This window comes from Piliocolobus tephrosceles, chromosome 7, assembly GCF_002776525.5.
Source record: "Piliocolobus tephrosceles isolate RC106 chromosome 7, ASM277652v3, whole genome shotgun sequence".
NCBI classification, from domain to species: domain Eukaryota; kingdom Metazoa; phylum Chordata; class Mammalia; order Primates; family Cercopithecidae; genus Piliocolobus; species Piliocolobus tephrosceles.
Window position 1 is genome coordinate 9,390,852 of NC_045440.1, and position 22,146 is coordinate 9,412,997.

Genomic DNA, 22,146 nt, shown 5'->3' on the forward strand with positions numbered 1-22,146 from the left:
CTTTAATAAATGGTGCTGGGAATACTGAATATCCACATGCAGAAGAGTGAAATTGGTGCTTTAACTTACACCACAAGGGCAAATCCACTCAAATTGGATAAAAGACTTAAACGTAAGACCTGAAACTGCGAAGCCGCTGGAAGGAAGCTTGGGGGAGATGCTTCACCCCATTGATCTGGGCAGTGATCGCTTAGATAGGACACCAAAAATACAGGCAACAAAAGCAAAAGTAAATAAATGTGACTGCACAAAACTAAAAAAGCTTCTGCACAGCAAAGGAAACAATTGACAGAATGAAGAAAGAACCCATGGATTAGGAGAAAAAATATATTCAAGCTATGCATTAGCTAAGGGACTAATACTTAAAATCCATAAGGAACTGAACTCCACAGGAAGAAAACAAATAACCCATTAAAAATGGGCAAAGGATCTGAACAGATATTTCTGAAAAGAAGACAGAAAAATGGCCAACGGATACATGAAAAATACTGAACATCTCTAATCATCAGGGAAATGCAAATTAAAACTGTAGTGAGATATCATCTCACACCTGTTAGAATGGCTATTATCAAAAAGACAAAAGATAAAATACTGGCGAGGAGAGAAGGCTACGCTTGTGCATGGTTGGTGGCATGTAAATTAATACAGCCATTATAGAAAACAGTGTGGAGGTTCCTCCAAAAACAGGCTGAACTGACATGTGATCCAGCAATCCCACCTCTGGGCATTTATTTGTAAAGATAACATAATGATGTAACGTGTACGACGGAAAGTGAGAGTTTTGAAAATTCATTACGGCTATTCAACACGTGTACAAAGCCGCTCACAGCAATTGTGTACAAAGCAATCATGCCAGTTAACCTAAGGCAGGATAGAAGAAGTGGCTAATCAGGAAGCCCAGACAGTTTCTTAAAGTAAAATTCAAACTCCAGACAAAACTGTGAGAAGTCCTTGAAGAAGCCTCATGGGCAGCAGATCACCACCCTGCCCTTCAATCCAGGGCCTCACACAGAACACCCACCGCAGCTCCATCGTGCCCTCTTTTGCAGCAGTGACTGCCCATCTCAGGAAATAGTGATTTCAGCACCCCAAATGACTTGAAAATTAAAAGGCATTTACTTACCACAGACTCTACTCATTGCCAAAATCATGTCGTCGTACACTGAAAATGAGAAGGGATACGCACCATTACGACATGTAATTTTAACAGAAAGCCGCATTTTCAATGTTTAATTAAATCAATACAGGAAATTGTGATATTCAGTTGAAAAATGAATCATTAAAATGGCAATCTTTATCCATAAAAGGCTTATGTGTGCAATAAATCCTTCTAACCTCTTCACTTTTAAACAAGGATCCAGAACGTTTTACTTAAATCCAACTCTACATTTAACTGAATCACTGCCTCGGTGTTTCTATCATTTTAACTGCATTAGTAATGGGTTACTTGGCTTCTGATGATGGACCAAAATGACATTTCATATAAACCCAAAGTAATATCATACATTATTCTAAAACACTGAAAAAACTCTGAAGGCAACCAAAGAACAAATATATTTTCTTGTACAGTGTTACCGCTAAAGAAACAAGGTGTGCTATAGCTGAGGCTAGAGATAGACCTGCCTTCAGAACACATCGCATCCTGTTGGTGAAAGGAATTTTTTGTTCGCAGAACAAAGAAGGTTTTCTTTTACCTTTGCCAGCTATTTCAAGGATGGATGCATCTTGGCCTCTGTCATCTTTCAAGGTTGCCTTGTATTCACCATGGTCCTTCTTTGACAACTACAAATAAAACACATTCCATATTTATGTAAAATCAATACAGCAATAGAAAGTGTAATAAACTCTTAATACATTTTCTTTGCAAACCACTGAAATTCAGGATGCAAATTAGAGGAATACATAATTTCGAGTTATTTGAAAGTGCCGTTTTTGCTTTGCTTTGGTCTTGTATTACTCAATGCCTGATACCTTTGGGATGAGCAGCTGACAGGTCCCCCTCTCCAGGTCAGGCAATGTCTCCGTTTCATACAGAACGTCATCCTTGAGCCATTTGAAAATGGTTTCTTTCTTGGTGTTTGCAACCTATGAAATAGAAATCTTAAGTTTAGTATGTAAATCATTCTGACTCATGAGAAAAAGTCTATTAGAATTTTAAATCACAGAGTCCCCTCAAAAAACCTTAATTTTTACTATAGACGGTCTCAGACGAAGGCTTATGGAAAAGCTGTCGCTCCTAATAACATCAAACACATTTCTAAATTCCAGCTTCTAAAGTTATTAAGTCCTCACAGTTGCTCACAGAAGGACAAATGATTCTCGTCATTCTAGTCCATGAAATTAGAGGGCGTAAAGATCTTTTGGTCTATATGAAATGTCATTAACAAAGACAAGTCTTAAGCAGTATATATAGGGATTTCTAAATAATATAGAATATTCTGAGGGTCTATAAAGCTGCTTGGCAGCTGCTCTTTTAGCAGCATCACATTTCAGGTACAGGGACACAAAGGAAATGAAACCTTAACATAAAAAATGCCCACTAGAGGTGAGGACCTTCCCTTAACTGAAATTCCTCACAATTCAATCACTGGCTAGAAACTAAGCTTTGCGCACTCCGAAGATAAGTGAGCATTCCAATTCACATGCTTTGGCATTCGTCTGAGGGACAAGGAAGAGTTCGTATTCAGCATGGCAGGATATACGAATCCCATCAGACTATGGGAGTATGACAGTTCTACATTCACATCCATGTGGGTTCAAGAAGAGTGAGGGACGAGGTAGAATTCGGATTCAGCATGGCAGAATATACGAATCCCATCAGATTATACGAGTCTGACAATTGTACGTTCACATCCATGTGGATTCAAGAAGAGTGATGTTGATGACAAAAGATTGCAAACGATTCAACAGTGTGATCAGCTCTGCTGGGGTAACACAACAGTACAACACAGAATTTCCACATGTGCTATGGGAAATGGCATCATTCTTGACAGCACTGGGACTGAATCTCTGTGAAGCAGGGGTTTTGTCTGTTTCACTAACACTTGTCCCCAAGTGCATGGCTGCCTGCCTGGCACACAGAGGTTGTCACGTCAATGTTTGTGGAATACACAGATGGAAGGTATCCCACTGAGCTCCTAAGTAGAGTCTTCCTTCTAAAGTCAGAACCACTCTTTGATAACAAATCTTAGAATGGACTGAGGCTGAGGCTCCACGACTCTAGCACACGATCCTTTTTACTTTAACATTTCAGGATTTTCTTTGGTGTCTGTTTTCAATACCAATCTAATTGCTTACTGTCTCTTAAATCAATACTGTTTTCCCTTCCTCTCTTCTTCAAAGAAATTTTACATTGCTGGTCCTTTCCAATTTTACATGGCTGGTCCTTTCCAATAAATGCCTTTCCAATGACCTTCAATTTCTGTTTTCTAAAAAAAAAAACTGTAATCAATGTATTTGTCCTATAAGTGGGGGAGGCGGTTCTAATTCCCCAAAACAACTCATTTGTTTCTTCTCTGCACTCCCTTAACTTCTCTCTACCATAAACTCTTTAAAATATGGGCACCTAAACTGTACATGAATGTCTAGGAAAGATGATAACATCACTTCTTAAGCTACATATGGCCCATTCCTGACTCACACTTTCTAAGAGTCAGTGCTAATTCTCCATTTCTGCTGTGTAACAAATGTTTAACAGATTTTCTTATGTTTATGATTGTGGTTTCTCTGTGTCTTAAACTTTCAAAAATGGTTTTCTCTGAAGTTATAATGTGAATGTATCCCTGTATAAATTTTTCTCCATGTATTTTTTTCATGTAAATAATTTTTAAAATAGCCATCTGCACCACATTATTAAATGAAAAACCATGTAGACAAAATGGTGCACAGAATCACAGGCTTGACAGGGACACAAGTATGTAAATCAAATATGTTAAATTGCACCAAAAAACCCTCAAATCTCAAGTAATATTAGTTTTCCCAATATCTGTGTTTAAAGATTTATGAATCACTTTAGTCAGGTAACCTAAAATACTTTTAAATATTTATAGACAGTTCTATCCCACTAAGATGATATCAGAGCCCATGGAAAGCAGAACTTGGGGGTCTCGCCACTGGCCTTGGGAGTGCACACCCACCTTTTATGGCACGGTCAGAACAACAACAACAACAACAAAGAATAAACTGACACCATAACCGAGTCACTCTGACTTGCTCTGGGCTTTGAGTTGCTGACTCCCTAAGGAACTGATTTTAAGGAACTGATGTCTAAAATTTTGAGGAAATATACCTTTCTGCATAGGGTAAATAATTGGAGAAAGTTGTTTTTCCAGCATAAATGGACTACGTACATAGGCTATCATCAGTCACCTGATGGGTTTCTTCCCTTTAAATATCCATTATGCTTTTCATTTGTTGAGAAAGACTTCTAAAGACCACCTCCCTTGCAGCTTCCTTGCAAGTAACCTTCTTCTCTTCTTTTATCAATGTTTTCATTTCTGAGTCTTCCTTTTAAACATACTAGTGCAAGAAATTCACTACCAAAAATCTAAGTATTTAATAAATTTACCACAACCTTGAGTGTGTTTGATATTAAAGCCTTAGCTCTAGTTATCACACATATATATAAACAGGAAATCAAATTGCAAATTAATTACCAATACGGAGGATGATCAAAATAGTAAGAAAGGTTCGTTTCATCACACAAATTTCTACAAGCAACCTGCACCTATCTAGGGTGTGTTCAACACCCACCTAGTTCCAAACCTCCGTGCCCACCCTCCTGCAAATCCGTGTGTCTGGGTCCACTTCCGAGTGCACTGCAGACCTCTTCATGGCAGGTCCCCACCCAACGCTTACGCGCATCAACGAGTTCACACCCCAGTGTCCCCACCAAGGTGGCCCAGTGGAGATCACCAAGGCTTAGCCCTGCCTCCTCTCCATTTGTCCCGCTTGGCCTCACTTTTCCTGCTCAACTTAGACAGCTGGTTGACCAACTAACTACAGTTAAGCAAGACCCAAAGTTCCTATTCCGTCTTCCCTTCTTGCAACATCCATCCAGCAAGACCCCGATCATGAGTCTATCCCCTGACTCACACCAACGTCACCAGCCACATCTGGAAACATCAACCCCAGCACCCCTATTTGGGCCACTACGAGCTGTCTCCACACTGGTGCACTCAACAGTGATTTCCATTCTTAATAAGGAGCTCCTCTCATGCCTCCTTCAGTGGCAATCACAGTCCACTCCTGCCACCCACCCAACCGTGGGCCACCTTCCTCATCTTCAACGCCCTTCAACCTTCACTGGAAAGAGCGTGAAACCAACTGGCTACACTGGTGGATCTGCTGCTTGCTCTGCCCTGGTTTTCGGCATCACCCACACCCCCTCATTGTCTTTCACGGGGAGCTGCCCTGGGGGCCAAGCAGCCCCCTGCACGGCTGTGCTGACCTCCTGGTCTCATCACCCTCCAGGTCAGCACTGCCCCTCCTGCATCCCCATGCCCTCCCTTTCCTTCACCTGTGACTCCTCTTCTACTGACCCCTCTGCCTATAAATAGGATTGAGTGTCCCCATCCAGAAAGAGAGAAAGACAAAGCCGCCCTGACTCCCCTCTCTCCCTCACGGCCCGCTGAGCACCTCAGAGGGCAGCGGGCTCCTGCTCACATTCTCCCTTGTCTCTCATCTCCTCAGCCCACCACGTAGAGACCCCGCCTTGCCAATAGCACCCAGGCCATGCTGCCTCTAGCCACCCCTCCTCACCCAGCCACGCAGCACTTCCTCCAGCTGCCCATCTCCACCCGGCCATGCAGCGCTTCACTCCGAAGTCCCTCCCTGCCAGCGGCCACCAAGTCATTTGCTTTCCCTCTGAACTCTCTGAGGGTTTCTGCTCAATAATCCCAGAGCTGCTCTCCTCTTCTCCTCTGACAATCTGAATTTTCCAGAATGCCCCAATTGTTTGTGATGTTCGTGTCTCTAAAGGCTGTCCTTTGGCAGCTTGACCCATTTGCGTCATGTCCACAGCCAAGCATTCCCGATATCTCATGAATCCACACCCAATATCTCATGAATCCACGTGCTCCAGTTGACTTTCCCATTGCTGCCAGGTTCACATGTCCCATTGTGAGCTGGTTATGCCTTATTGCCCATTCCACGGATATAACTAAATCTTTGTGAAATTGAATGTATTCTCAAAACCCTAAAACTTGGCCCTCCCCATACAGTGCTGATCTCAAGTAATATCACACCCACTCGGTCCTTCCCTCTCACCCACACCCAGCTACTTGCCAACTCCTGCTGGTTTTAACTGCTGGATGTTTATCCTAAATCTCCTTCTCTCTGTGGATATGAAACTGTCCTGCTGGAGTTACCCTTTCTCAGCAGCCTGCTGAAGCATCGTCCTCCAGCCCTGCCACCTTCAGCCTTCCTTGTCAACAAGCAGCCCATGTCACTGCACTAACAGCCCTCAGGTGCTCTGCACCCTCTCAGACCATGGCCAGCCTCTGGGTCCTGCAGGAGAATTGCCCCACTTGCCCATCGCCTTGGGTTTTTTTTATTGTTTTTATTTTTAAGTGCACAGTTCAGCTTCTCTGTCCCTCCCTGCTTCTCTGTCCCTCCTTGCTTCTCTGTCCCTCCCTGCTTCTCTGTCCCTCCCTGCTTCTCTGTCCCTCCCTGCTTCTCTGTCCCTCCCTGCTGCTGGATCTTCCTGGAACCATCTTTTCCCACCCTCTGGCCTGCATAATTCTTAGTCCCCTTGGCACACGCAGCTCAGGAATCATCTCTTTGTTGAAACTATCTGTTTACTTTTCTCTCTTATCCAGTAGACAATAAGAAACTAGTTTGGGGATAAAAATAATGCATTATTGATCTTTTCCCCCCATCCCCTCATCCTGAGACAGTCAAATAGTACGTGGTTATTAAATTGAAGGTTTGCTGCTTAAAAAAGCAGATTTTTATATTTAGTAATAAAACATTTCATTACTACATTGTTAAATGAAACTGAAAAAAAGCATCTTGTCTCCAAAGCATGCCTTTTCTTTCCTGAGGAACTCATATGAGTAGCACCTCCAGGTGTATTTCACCAGGGCATGCTTTCTCATAAACTCAATAATAGTTTAAGTAAAATTTTTGTAATCCAACCTTCCATTGCATCCCATAACACTGTAATCTTTTCATGAAGAAGAAAAGACAAGCACTAAAGTCCAAGTAATAAAAACTCCACAGGACCCAAAAGCCACTCTGCCCATCCGCAGTTACACAGACACCACACGTTTCATCACCAGCAGCACAGATTTGGCCACAGCTGCTCCCTGAAAGGCCCCTCTGATAGGAACCAGAACGAGACTTAGTGTTTCCCTGTTAGAACCAGGTTTCTCACCTTGCAAACAAGTCGAACTTCACATTCTTCTGTGACGTCCCAGTGCAATTGCTCAGCAAAATGAGGGCCTAAGGAGGAAAAAAAGGAAAAACAACTTTTTAAAAAGGAAGTAAACAAATAAATATATAGCTATTATATATATACCTACACATATACGCAAGGTGTGTATATATAATGATGGCTCCTCCTTACTGACATCTCATATCTATTGCTCTTTAGAAAGGAGACTATTGAAATAGTTATATTTTGTTTCCCAAAGTACGTCTAACCGAACATTTGACAACACGGTAAATATCTTTAAATAAGAGCATAGACATGAGATGAAGAAATAACAGTTTGACCTAGCGATTGTGTAAAACACATTTTCTTTAGATAGCATTCAAAATCAAAGATGGGTTTATGTATGTTTTTTTAAAATGTTAATCATTTTTATTTAAAATACATGTAGGAATAAGTCATACACTAATACCCTTTTGCCATTCAGTGCAAAAATACAAAGCAGATTTGGAAAGTATGTGTTGACTTCTTTCATATATATGAATACATCCTACAAAGTTGGCCAAAAAATGTTCATAATGTAGAAATAAGTAAAATAAAATATTTGTGACTATTAGAAATAAAAACAATGAAAAATAAAAATGAATGTTTTGATTTTATGTTTCATACTTCATATTCTAATTTTTCTCAAGAAGTATAGAAATCCCATATATAAAAATATTATTTGAATAAACCCTTGGGGTATGTTTGAGAATCTAAAATGTATTCATTTTCCTTTGTATCTAGTTAACATGTATTTGTAAAAGCAATCTAGTTAAAATATATTGTTTGTCATTAGAAAATTTAAAAGCTCCCACAATTTTAAGTAGAATGAACAATTTCCTGTTGATAGGAATAGCCTCTACTACCTTCTCTACATTTCAAAGCCAAATGATGCCCCTGCCTCCTCCACCTCCATTCTTTATTCTTTTTCATTAAAATTGCTGGACTGTGTCTGGACATTAAAGCTAGAGGCACGCTTTCTTCATCACTCATGGCTATAAAGTGGGTTCCTTTCCCATGCAGTTGGTAAGCCCCATGCATCTACGAGATGCTCAACCACATAAGAAATGTTAGGAATTCGACAAACAACGGAAGAGCCGGCCTGTCCTCTGAGTGCAGGGTAACATCCAGCCCCTCACAAAGGCTCAGAGCCGGCGAAAGGAACAGCCGGGGCCCCTGCAGTCAGGGAAGGCCACAGCGGGAGGCCACAGGGAGATAGGAAGACCCACGTTGGACTTGGGATTGGAAAGACCTCAAGAGAGACAAGACCACACAGAGACAGGCATGGACGCCCAAGAAGGGGCAAAGTGAAGAAATCAGTCCGGCCCATCCAGGAAGTTGTCCCCATGGTGGGAAATAAGATCTGGTTAAGCGGTGGGTGCAGATTGTGGAAAGCCTGCGTTTATCTGGTGCATGCTTTATGGGGCTCTTAAAGTGTTTTATGCAAAGGGGTGCCTAAAAGAAATAAGTGTATCGGAAGAACCACCTCCCAGCAGCGTATAGAAGAGCGTAGTTAGTCAGCAAGTCAGCCACAGATCCTGGTTAGACTGATGGTTTCTTTGACTTAAGATAATAACGGGAAATGTGAACATTAAACAGACGAGTCTGGGGCTTTTAAAGGTAGAAGCATTTTTTAAAATGCAGGCAAAATACATGTAAAGGACAAAGAACAGAAAACTATACACATTTCTAGTGCTAAGAAATGGCAATGGTCTAACTTTTCTTTTTTTTTTTTTTTTTTTTTTTAAGACAGGTTCTGCTTGTGTTGCTCAGGCTGGTTTTGAACTCCCAGGCTCTGGTAATCCTCCCACCTCAGCCTCCCAAAGTACTGGGATTACGAGCGTAAGCCACCATGCCTGGCCTGGCCTAACCTTTAATCATTTAGAACAGCCTTTAGGGTTGCTTGGGATCACGTAGGATCTGCTTCTGACAAATACTTCAATCGTAAGTCTTTGCTTTATGCTGGGGGCAGGGGAGCAGGTCAGTGACTCACCTTGTTTCCTGAGAAATTCTTTCCTTTGAAACTCAGCCTCTTCCAGCACAGTCCTGAATGCTAAATTCAATATTTAAAAAAAAAATACATATAAAACATGTTTGCTTCTCTCCAAAAGAATTTCATTTGAATTATCTTTTATGGACATATGGAAATATTCGATATAGCATACCATCTCCAATAAGGACTAGAGAAGACTGACTTTTGGCTTTTCCATCATGAATCTGCACAGTGTAGGTCCCCTCATTTTCAATAGTAAATCGATCCATCACCATCTCAATAATGCCAGTAGCTTTGTCACATTTAATTCTGTGTATCTGCAAGCAAAACAAGGGAAATAGAGAATTATACAAGGAAATCTCTCCTAGTTTTCCCTCTCAGCATTTAACAATTACATCAGCCATGAGATCTTAAGGGATTATGACAGGAAGAAACCAAAATGAAATTTTATCAAGGAAACCTCCCGGTGAACAAGGATCAAACTTGTGGGTATGAGCTGTCACTCAGTGACAAAGCCTGGCTGTGTGAGGAGATCTGAGAGTCCAAACCAGGTACCTTCTAGGCAGACTCCACACCTACCCAAGAATGAGTTACTAACGTGAAGCAGATAAAATTCACAGGAGAAAATAAAATGATATGCAATTGATATGAATTATAACGATCACCAGCTGATGACAAAATCCCACATGGATAGCGGCAACAGGCAATCTCCACAGCCACTGTCAGCTTCAGTTCCTGAGACACAGCACCCACAAGCCCCAACCTGCTGCTGTCCATTAGGATGCAGGGGTTTCAGGTGAGGAAAGGATAAATGGACCTCCAACAGGTGTTGACTTTTTTAATCACTTTTGATTTTTTATTTTTTCAGTGTTTCATTTTATTCTACAGTACATGCACAGATATATATGAACACATTTTATTTAGGTAATCCTACAAATCGAAGAACAAGTGTTTCTCTAACACACAGATGCATTGAGCAAATCTGATCATTTTTTTCCCTCTGATTTTGTGATGTTTATTTATTAAATTTTTAACTTCACTAAAACCATTTTCCCTACCTTTATTAATGCTTATTTCTCTTTATTTCTCTTTTTTATGTTTTATTTTTATTTTTATTTTTTTGTTGGTTTCCTTATTTGGGGGTTTGATATTTTTACTTTTGTGCTTGATAATTATTAAAATTATTATAAATTAATATTCGTAAATTTCACTTTTTCGCTTAAATAACTCTAATTCTAATGAAACCTTTCAAAACATCAATCAGTCTGTGTAATTTTTAGAACTGTTTCAAACCAATTTCATATGGTATTGGTCTTTGCCAATATATGTTCTTAATATATTCAACCATCTCTTCTTTGTAATTCTGAAAACAAGTTTTCCTTTGTAACACTATATAAATTTGTCACATCCCTGTGGTCCCAGCTACAGAGGAGGCTAGGGCAGGAGGATCGTTTGGGCAACAGAGAAAGACCCTGTCTCAAAAAAATAAAAAGAAATTTTGTTGGGCTGGGTGCAGTGGCTCACACCTGTAATCCCAGCACTTTGGGAGGCCAAGGCAGGCAGATCACCTGAGGTCAGGAGTTCCAGACCAGCCTGGCCAACATAGTGAAACCCCATCTCTACTAAAAATACAAGAATTAGCCAGGCATGGTGGCACATGCCTGTAATCCCAGCTACTCAGAAGGCTGAGGCATGAGAATTGCTTGAACTCAGGAGGCAGAGGTTGCAGTGAGCCGAGATCACGCCACTGCACTCCAGCCTGGGCAACAGAGCGAGACTCTGTCTCAGAAAAAGGGGGAAAAAAGAAATTTTGTCATATATAGTGCATATGACCAAACTACAAACATTTGCCCACACAATTCCCCCTTCCTGCCTGCAGTGCAGCGGTCTTATTGCTAAGATGGGAGAAAGATTGGGAGGGGAGGCTGTTGGTTGCTCTGAGAACATGAAACTGCATCGCTTCATGATTTCTAGGTTTTACTGTATGACAGGAACAGTCCACAGAAGCCTGGACTACCTGCCTCTCTGCTGCTTTGGGGATGAATATAGGGATACATTTCATGCCTTGGAGTTCCCCGAGGGCCATGCCCCACAGTTCTGAGCTCGCAGGCCTCTCTGCAACCGTGCAGCAGCTTCTGCCCATCCTTGCCGTGGCCACCTCACCCGAATGCAGCCCTTGTGACTGGCTCCAAGGGAGACTTCCCTGATATCCCAGGGTGAGGCTTGGTGTTTTCTGGGGTTTCCACAGCCGTGCCTCCCCTCCCCCAGCAGCACCCTGCCCTCGGGAGCACCCTCCCCGGCCTACCTATCCTCCTGCCGTCTGTCTCGCTAGACATTGAGCTCCTGAGAGCAGGCACGGCCTTACTCATCCCTGCAGCCTCACGCCGTGCCTAGCATCATGCCTGGTAGTGAGAAACACCAAACACACATCCATCGAGGTTCTGATGAGAAAGTCAGCTGGAGGGGGCTTAACTCATCCTGCCATCCGTGGTGTTGAGGTGGCTGTGGTCTCTGACACTACTGAGTGACACTGAACAATTTTAGAAGATAACTATCCTTCTAGGTGAGAGCCCACGGACGTGGTCAGGACCAGAGCGTCCTTCCCAGTGCAGACCCAGGAAGCCTTCTTGATCAACTGAGACCTTCCCCACCAGATCAGTCATTGGCTGAAACTACAAACCTATCCCAGCCGGTCCTTCCTCCATCCCTGGCTGCACCTGTCACCTCCCTTCCTTCAACAGCTAACCCCCTGCACCACCCTCTTTGACCTCCCTGCCCTGGTGCAGCCACGCCTTGGGCACAGAAGCCCCAACCCAGGCAGCATCTGGGGTAGAGGCCTCCCAGGGCCATCACCTGCTCCCAGCTCACCTTCCCCACGCCTCTGCTCGCTCAGCGTTTGGGATGCGCTAAGATACTGAAAGGTTTTATGGCTGCTAGTGGATTGCATTGTACTCCACCTGGATGATACAATGTCTGACATTGAGCAGGGTCTTGACAGTAGAAGGACCACATCCCAGTGTGTAACTTGTCCTAAATGCAGCAGTAATGCAGGGCAGAACGGCGTCGAAGGCATTCAACGTCCAATGCGGGACTCGCCCCAGCCATGCCACCGTAGAATCACGGGAGTCTGGACGCCCGACCTCGGCGTCCTCGTGCCCAGAGTTAGCAATACGGCAGTCTCAGCTGCTGTCAATATTTTCTGCAGAGCTTCATCTACCTTTGGATTGATCCCAGCTGGAATTGGGGCAAAGGCTTTGCAGCCTGAATAATCTTACCCAGGATCCAGAGAGGCTCTTGGAGCCTCATGAGCAAAACAAAAAACTAATAGTCTGTGGCGCTCAGCAAATGAGGCAGCAAAGGAGACTCCGTCAGCCCTTAGAACCACACTCCTCTTACAACCCTTGCTTTAGCAGCAATACTACAGAGAATTTCTATCTGCAGGTGACAACGTAAGTTTAGCCAGAAAATCAGCAACCTTCTTCTGATAAATCACGTGCATTTATTTTCACAATGCTCTTTCTGAGTTTACATTTCTGTTTTGATATTGCAAATGCCAGTGCCACCAGAGAGGCTTTAGAAGAGGAATATTAGCAAACTAGCCACTTGGTTCAGTTTCTCTCTCTCTTCATTTTCTTCAGCATTGTTTCTAAGTTCTTCTGCCTGACATTCAAAGCCTGTATCTTCTGACCCATTCCATTCCCAACAATATTTCATAAGATCACTCAGGCAAACAGCCCCCTCCGTTGAGCCCACCCCTCCACTTCCCTGTGTCCCTATTCCCTGATCATTCCTGGCTCTCTGTGCACTTGAGCGGCTTGGAATGTCTCATTCTCTCCCTCCCCTCCCCCACCCCCCCCCCCCGACCCCCGATTTCTACCTCCTTGACACCCATTTCAATAACCCTCTACCCTTGAAATCCTTCCTGACTAGTTCAGCCTCTTCAACTCTCTGCCTTCTCTGAATCCTGAGAGTGTTTACTGCACTGTTTTAATAGAACCTGGGTTCTATCTTTCTTCTCTGTCCTCCTCTACCTGAAGGTGTATTTCTTTGACCCATGACAGTCTCTGTAAGGGCAGCTTCACATCTGACTGTTCTGTCCCTGCTGGTGCGTTGGCCAAGCGGATATTCACCAGGTGACATACAGGATAGGTGCTGCCACCCACTGGGAAAGGAAGAGGACCGCCCAGGCTCCCAGCAGCTCCCAGGGATGCTGCAATTGTGGCTTCATTGAATCTGACTTTCAGGGTTTACGAGAATAAAGTCTGCTCCACTCCTACCCCAGGTTTTGATTTCCCATAAACACAAAAATCACCTTCACAATTAGAAGTTCCAATATTATATCAGAGATGTAGATCACACAATGTATACTGTGTAAGATCACTGAGACTTTTTCTAAACAGGAAATTGGTACATCTAAAATGATAGAAAGAGACAGAAATGGATGAGAAGGCATGACCTCAGACTGTTTTTGAGGGAGGGAGATTATTTTAAGAAATGGCTCAGCTGGGCGCGGTGGCTCATGCCTTTAATCCCAGCACTTTGGGAGGCTGAGACGGGTGGATCACGAGGTCAGGAGATGTAGACCATCCTGGCTAACACGGTGAAACCCCGTCTTTACTAAAAATACATAAAAAAACAATTAGCCGGGCGCGGTGGCAGGCGCCCGTAGTTTCAGCTACTCGGTAGGCAGGAGAATGGCGTGAACCCAGGAAGCGGAGCTTGCAGTGAGTGGAGATCGCACCACTGCGCTGCAGCCTGGGTGACAGAGCAAGACTCCGTCTCAAAAAAAAAAAAAAAAAAAGGAATAGTTCAATTGCAGGAAGCACAACAACTTTGCAGCCATCCCTGGAGACTGACGTCGCTCTTGGAGGTGCCATGAGCAGGAGAGGGACCTGTGATTACAGTGGATACACTGTCCCATGGACCTCGGGTTTCTTTACGGTGTGGAGTATTTACTTTCAAATATCAAAAGTAAACTTCAGGTTGATCAGACAAATGCACTGTCCTTATTTGTACGACATTATCCTCACTTCGAACATCTATGAGTAGAGATTGAATGATAAGAACTTACTCTCACTGGCTCTGAGTAAGAAAAAGGTATGATTCTCATCAACTAGATTCTTAGCAATATAGCAGCTTTTTCCATTTTCTTAGCTGCTGTGCTGCAATGTCTTGGTAGTTTTTAGAAAATAATTAGGCTTCTTGCTAATGCCATTACGCAGCAAGATGAAGTTCAATGATTTTACAAGTGTCATAAATACAGGCTTTCATATGGCTTCCACAAAATAGCATCAATCTTCAAATGTAAAAGGCACCTGTGGATTGTTAATTGAAGAAGTAAAATATATTCCAAAAGATTAGCCATGGAGCCAGGGCACCCATCCTGAAAGGAAGCTCTATACAGCAGGTAGGAAATGTTCATCAAAAGATATCCCACAAATAAAGTGCACTTCTCCTAAATTTCATTTCATTTCATAGCATGGTCTCTGCTCAAAGAAGATTTCTCCAGTTACCTGGATCAGAAACTAAGTCTCCCATAGGCAATAGTTATATCACTGGCTTTTTTGCAGCCCAAAAGAAGCTAGATGTTTTCTACTTTCTAGCTGACTCTCCCACGTAGGAGTGAGTCTTAAAGTGTGTCATGATTCTCATGGAAAAGATTGACTGAAGAAGAAAATTCTATGATCCTTATCCACGCAAGACTTCTGTCTGATCAACATTCATCTAACTAAGTCCTACTAAATGCCCATCAGACACAAAGGCTAGACTACAATGAGGGGTCCAGCTTAGAAATATGGTAGGTGGGCTGCCTGGGAGAGCCTGCATCCCATAGTTTCCCTAAAACTTGTGTAATGAACAAACCAGTCAACACTGAGGACTTAGTAGGCAGCTAAGGTTGCCAACCACACTCTACACTGGGCACTAAGGGAAAAAGGCAGAAGCAGTAAAGATGGGGCCTCTGAGAGAGCCCCAAGTCACCACTGAACAATAAAGTCCCCATGAAATAGGGCTGTCCTTTAACTGGGTCCCAGGCATGCTGTACTTAGAAAAGAGGAAATTTATCGAAACACAACCAATGGCTTCTCAAATATTCTCCAAACAAATAAGGAGTACCTATCATAATTGTTAAGATTCATTTTATACAATCAAAAGCAGAACCCAGATGGTGTCTGGACTGTGACATAACATGTGCCTTTTTTGTTGTTGCTTTTGAGACAGAGCCTTGCTGCCACCCAGGCTAGAGTGCAGTAGTTCAATCGTAACTCACTGCAGCTCAGACCTCCCAGGCTCCAGTAATCCTCCCACATCAGCCTCCTAAGTAGTTGGGACTACAGGCAAGCACCACCATGCCCAACTAATTTCTTAATTTTTTGTAGAGATGGGATCTCTTTATGTTGCCCAGGCTGGTCTTGAATTCCTGGGATCAATCAATCCTCCCACCTTGGCCTCCCAAAGTGCTGAGATTACAAGTGAGAGCCGCCGTGCCTGGCCAGAACATCGCTCTCGACAGCCACACTGTCAGATCAGTCTGCCACACCAAGATTACTGCCCAAACAGGTAGGGAAGCCGCAGAAACTTATTCCCCAGGGATGCCTTCCATGGGAAGCTGTCGGCGGGGGGAGAATGTAGGGAGGCCTCTCTCACAATGGAGCAAAAAATAGATACCTTCAAAACCATTATCAAGAATAAGTGAACTGATTCATCAAGGATATTTTCCCCACCTGACCTGAACCTTTTTCACAAAAACAAGCTCAAAGTCATTTTTAATTCCAACGGGCTCAGATTTTAAAGACTCCTGATGTCTCCTGTAACCCAGACCAAACCTTTGAACATTGTAAGAATCAACCATCTCCATTCATCTTGTCAACCTTCCACGCCCCAACCTTTAAGGCTCAAAAAGGGATGGAAACAGACAGAGTGTTGACACTCAGTAACTGACCTACCACAACAAAGGCAGGCTCCCTGCAAAGTCAGAGATCACTCACACAGGAACTCACCTCGCTGTCAGAGACTTCTCTGTCGTTAATAATAAATCGGTAGCTGGCGTCTGGTGATAAGTGCTCAGCCTGGAGCCAGAAGCGAACCTGCCCCTTATCAAAAATCTCATAAGCTAATTCTGATTTCAGAGGAATTGCTACAGGAAGAAAAGAAATCGCAAGTCAATAATGCATGAATCCTTGTGAGGAAGAATAGCTGCAAATTGTAAGGAAATATCAATCCTAGTTATTAAATTTTTTGAGACCCTGGAGTATTCGATTATGGAAGCCAAAAATAAAACATAAAACTTGAGTTAGCCTGTTGTCACCTCTAAAGCCTCATACCACGTGAGTTCTCAGTTAGCTTTCCGGACGTGTTCGATGAGTAAAGATGCCTGAATTATTTCTATATTTAATGCAATTCAATAACAGAAGATTTCACTTGATAGAAAATGAAATCTTGGATTTCACTTGGATTAGGGACAGCTATACTAAACCCAAAATTCAAATCACTCTGTACGCAATGCCAAGTTTCAACAAGCTATAATATAAGCTAATATTTGTTTTAAATCAATAGGTTTCAATCCTGTAAGCTGGGATCAGGAAATGAGGCCGTCCTTTCCCCAAAGCTGTTCCTCCAAGAGCTCATGCATTAATGAACATGGCTCTCCAGCCAGCGGCTGCAAGCAGAGGTGCAGGGCTGGAGGCTTACTTACTGGGGTTCTTTATTTCATTGCTCAATGCCATCAAACGTTCGAGCTCTAAAACAAAGAAAAAGTATGTCAATTGATTTGGACCTGCACATTGAGAGGTTTGTAGACATCAGCCAGGCTACACACAAGCAAGATTGGAAACCCCCAGGATTTAATTGGAGGACACGAAAGAAATTTAAACTATAAGTCTGAGGGACATAGAGGATAGCTTTACCAAAACTTCACCATTTTAAGAACCCACCTAGTACAGGGGCAGGTGAGGACAAGGCAGGGTACAGTCATGGGGATGAAGGAATTGGGGGCACGGGCAGGTCCATCCCTGGAATATAGGAAGACTTGGAAGACGAAAGCTTAAAGGGAGCCTTTTCCAGTTGCTTGCACTTAATGTGAGCTCTTCCCTAAAATTGATTGGACCGGCTGAGAACATGCTTGTGGCCTGCGACTTTCCTTCCCCTCTCAAGATTTCCTTCTTCAATCTCATTAAAGAAAAGTATACATACCACTCATTTCATCACCATAGTATATTACCATGAATTTAAAAAAAAGAAGGAAGGAAGAAATAAAACAAAAAAATAAAAAATAAATAAACAAAATACACTGCATTCCTGAGAAAGTCCCAAGAGCAAGGTAAGAAAATCTGAGGCTCTAAGCCACTTCATGTTTTCTCCTTCCTTCCTAAAATTAGAATCAGAAACAAGACGGTGGTCTCCAAGGCCTTCAAGAACATGTCTTTTCAAAATAGAAAAATGAAGTCAGATTTTTCTGACCAAAAGTAAATTCACATTGGCAGCAGGTTTGACAGGGAGGACAGGCTTTCCCAGTTAAATCTTCTGGTAGGAATTTCCATACATGGAATGAGCTAAATCTTTAACTGCAAAGTTTTGCCTCAAATATATTTGAAGTCTATACACGATAAAAGAGAGGTGGAAATTTTATCTTTTGCAAATATTTAAAATATTTAAAATTAAGATGGAAACCTTGAAATGGTGCAGAGGAATGCATAGCTTTTCAGAATTCCTTCAGGATGTCTTGAAGGTACAGAACTGTGCTGACCCTGGAGGCAGGGCCAGCAGAGGCTGCTTTAAAAGTATGCAAGTAGATTTTGGGTCCTTCCCCGCCCTGCCTGTGAGTGGTGAACTGAGGACCCCAGAAAGGCAAGACAATGCGGCCTCCTCATTTGTCCGGCTGTGTCTTGTTAAATGTGCATGAGTTTTCCCGAATTTAACCAACATTGAGCCAGACCTGCACACTCGAGAAGCTGGGAGTGTGATTCTGGCTGCGCCCTCCATGGGTCCCTGCCCATCCTCCTGCCCAGCCCACAGCACCCATCCTGGGTCAGATGTTCTCAGATCACAGCCTCTGCATGATATCAACCAGGACAGTGATTGCTAACTAAAGGATCTGCTTGTCAATCGTAGGGCATCCCTGGAGATCATTTATGCCATCCGTGGAGACCATTTTAATAGAAAACTTTTGGAAACTCACATGCCTTAAAGACCCAAAGAAACCCAGAGATCTGAGGATACCATCCAGCCCTACAAGGTCACGCTGCATCACTGCCCCTTCATTTTAAAATGTCTAAGGCTGACGCTGCCCTGTGAGTGGGGTAGATGAGGGGCCACACAAATACACTTGATACCAGACAGTTAAAAAAAAATCAGCCCTGCCTGCCTGAGACTGTGTGCCTGGTGAACTCGGGTCTGTGAACCTACCTAAGAAAACTATTATTTTCCCCCTTTATTACTAAACAGGCTTTTTTCACTTCTCTCTGCTGTCTTCCATTTGTAAGGGAACAGCAGGTTTTCACTATGGCAGTTAAACTATTTCACACACATAAAAAATTTTTTCTTTGATCATCCAGATTTCTCAGTAAGGGAAGACTCTTCCATCCATAAGTCTCATTAATTTCATAGATTTCTTAGCTAATATGTTACCCTCTGCATACCAAACTATTAAAATGTGGCTAAGATTCAACTTTAAAAGTACAAGTTGAAGGCTGTACAAGCAATATATCAGGACCAGAGACTATTTGGTGGAAACAGTATAAACTTTAGAGTTTAATTTCTAAAGTAAGCTTTGGCTTACATACATAGCCCCCACCGCCAGCCTCCTGCAAACATACATCTTTTTTCTAAGCAAGTCTTTTCTATGTTGGCGTCAATCTTTAAAAGTGTGATAAAACCAAAACAGGCAAGGTTCTGCCATATAAATATTACCTTCTGGGTCCAGAACAAAACTGGAGGACACTCCATCTGTATCACTTACAGACACAGAGTAAGTCCCTAAATCCTCCTTATCCGGATTCTTTAAGTACAGCTTAGAGCTAAAAAGGAAGAAGAGTAGGTGAATGTCGATCATTTCTGTTGGCAGGAACTTCTAAAAGTTTCCAATATCCAACTTCCAGGCCTGACTTACTGGTCCCCCACGGTTTCGATTTTAAACCTCTCATCATCTGCAATCTCCTCGTAGGATTTACACCAGGTGAACTGAGATGCGTCTGTCATTTCCTGGCAGTCGAAGGCCAGGTAGATGTTGCCTTGCTCGTCGACACCAGCACTGATTTCCTTGGTGCCTGCGTAAGAAGAGCGTGAGGTGAGCGGCTCAGGGACACGGTGTTCTTTCAACTCTTTTTTGGGATATGGTTTGGCTCTGTGTCCACACCCAAATCTCATCTCGAATTGTAATCCCCAAGTGTCAAGGGAGTGAGGTGATTGGATCATGGGGGTGGTTCCCCCATGCTGTTCTCATGATAGTGAGTGAGTCTCACAAGATCTGACGGTTTTAGAAGCACCTGGCATTTCCCCTGCTGGCACTCACTCTGTCCTCCCGCCCTGTGAAGAGATACCTTCTGCCATGACTGTAAGCTTCCTGAGGCCTCCCCAGCCATGAGGAACTGTGAGTCAATTAAACCTCTTTTCTTTATAAAGCACCCAGTCTCCAATATATCTTCATAGCAGCGCAAGAATGGACTAATACACAGAGGTTAGCCAAAGCAGAGACCTCATCTCACACCAAATCATCCGTTGCATTTAATGACCCAGGGCTGATCAGAGAGCCATGAGATAGAAAACACTTTAGGGAGGACCTGGAGGGGCTTGGTTGTTTTGCTGTTGCTGATTTTTTTAATTTATCACATTTCTGCCCACTTCCTTCTCTGCATCTCATACTACCGCAGAAAACCTATCAGGGCTGCCTCTCCAGGCCCTGAAGATCCTGTTCTCTCTGGAATCTCCTCCTGTGACCCTCAGGAGAAGCCCAGCAGCCATGTGCCCACCACGGAGCTCCCCCTTCACACAGCTCTGCCTTCTGCAAGGGGCCTTGCCTTGTCTTGTTTGGGAGTAGGGGTTGTTTGTGGTTTATTTCTACTTTTTGACCCAGGTGAACATCTAGCCATGTGCAAGGCAGAATCTACCTCTTAGGAAGTAGGAATTGGACAAGACACATCTCAGCCTCTGCTGGTGAGTGGAACTGAGGCCATGAAGTGTCAATGCTCTCGGGTTATGAAGAAGACACAGATGCAAGGAAAGCCAGGTGGCAGGGTGAGATGAAGCAACGAGAGGCCACCACAGAGAGCCATCAGGATCTTCACAGTCTGAGGCTGCACTGCTTCCTGACACTCAGGTCACACTCTTGGCTGTGGTTTGGATGTGGTTTATCCCCTCAAAACTCATGTTGAAATGTAAAAGCCAGTGCAGTGGTGTTGGGAGGTGGGGCCTTTAAGAGGTGATTAATGACTGGGGGCAGCAGCTCATGCCTGCTGAGGAGGCTGAGGTCAGTGGATCGCTTGAGCTCAGGAGTTCAAGACCAGCCTGGGCAACATAGTGAGACCCTGTCTCTATAAAAAAAAGAAGGCCGGGCGCTGTGGCTCACGCCTGTAATCCCAGCACTTTGGGAGGCCGAGGCGGGCAGATCACGAGGTCAGGAGATCGAGACCATTCTGGTTAACACGGTGAAACCCCGTCTCTGCTAAAAATACAAAAAATTAGCCGGGCGTGGTGGTGGGCACCTGTAGTCCCAGCTACTCGGGAAGCTGAGGCAGGAGAATGGTGTGAACCCGGGAGGCGGAGCTTGCAGTGAGCCAAGATCGCACCACTGCACTCCAGTCTGGGCGACGGTGCGAGACTGTGTCTCAAAAAATCAATCAATCAATCAATCAATAATAAAATAATATAAATCTTTCTAAAAGAGGTGATGAGGTTGTTGAGATAGACTCATGTCTTTCTGGAAAGACTGGGTAGATTCTTGCTAATAACTACAGATGTTGGTTAGTTAAACTGGAGTGGACTAGTTCCAATGAGAGTAAATGTTATAAAGCAAGGCTGCCTCCCGTGCTGGGTCCATTTCCACACACACCCAGTTCTCCGCCATGTTGTGGGGCAGCAGGAGGCCCTCACCAGAGCCGCCGGAGCCACCACCGCAGATCCCGGCACTGTGCTTCTTAGACTTCCTGCCTCCAGAATCATGAGCCAAATAAACTTTTAAAAACAAATTACCCAGCCTCAGTGTTCTGTTACAGCAACACAAAATACACTGTGTATCCTGTGAATATGTGTCCTGCCTTCAGAAGTATTCACCCTTTTAAGGTTGACTCCAGGGAAGTTTTATTCATTGAAACCAAGAAAATTACCAACAGTTTTAAAATTTTCTGATAAAAATCCAGCAGTAATCTTTTTAAAATGCCCTCCTTCCTGCACATGGTTTGATCATTCCAAGAACAACCGCTGCCAACCATGAAAATGACCCAACGTGCTCTCCTTCTAATCCAGGGCCATTAGTGCACAGGCAGAGATTGAAGTGCATACTTCATTTGCCCATCCAAATCTTTTTAAAATAACAACAAGACATCCATTCATTTATCCATACACCCATCCATACATGCACACATAACATATACATACTCTCCCATCTGTCTATCCATATACCCATCCATACATACACATGTACACATAATACATGCACACTCTCCCATTCATTTATCCATATACCCCTCCATACATACACATGTACATATAACACATGCATACTCTCCCACTTATTTATCCATATACC

The 22,146-nt window shown here is 43.4% G+C and overlaps 1 protein-coding gene across 1 annotated transcript in view; it reads right to left on the reverse strand.

The window, feature by feature from the left end:
* The window catches only part of MYOM2 (myomesin 2), a 99,049-nt gene that overhangs the window by 20,042 nt on the left and 56,861 nt on the right, over positions 1–22,146 (reverse strand). The window contains exons 22-31 of the mRNA XM_023219091.2: positions 19,513–19,669; positions 19,314–19,420; positions 17,101–17,145; positions 16,406–16,542; positions 9,580–9,724; positions 9,408–9,467; positions 7,376–7,443; positions 1,972–2,085; positions 1,695–1,782; positions 1,124–1,162 (exon numbers count right to left, since the gene is read on the reverse strand). Of these exons, the coding sequence (XP_023074859.1) occupies positions 1,124–1,162; positions 1,695–1,782; positions 1,972–2,085; positions 7,376–7,443; positions 9,408–9,467; positions 9,580–9,724; positions 16,406–16,542; positions 17,101–17,145; positions 19,314–19,420; positions 19,513–19,669 (960 nt within the window). The remainder of the gene's footprint in view (positions 1–1,123; positions 1,163–1,694; positions 1,783–1,971; positions 2,086–7,375; positions 7,444–9,407; positions 9,468–9,579; positions 9,725–16,405; positions 16,543–17,100; positions 17,146–19,313; positions 19,421–19,512; positions 19,670–22,146) is intronic.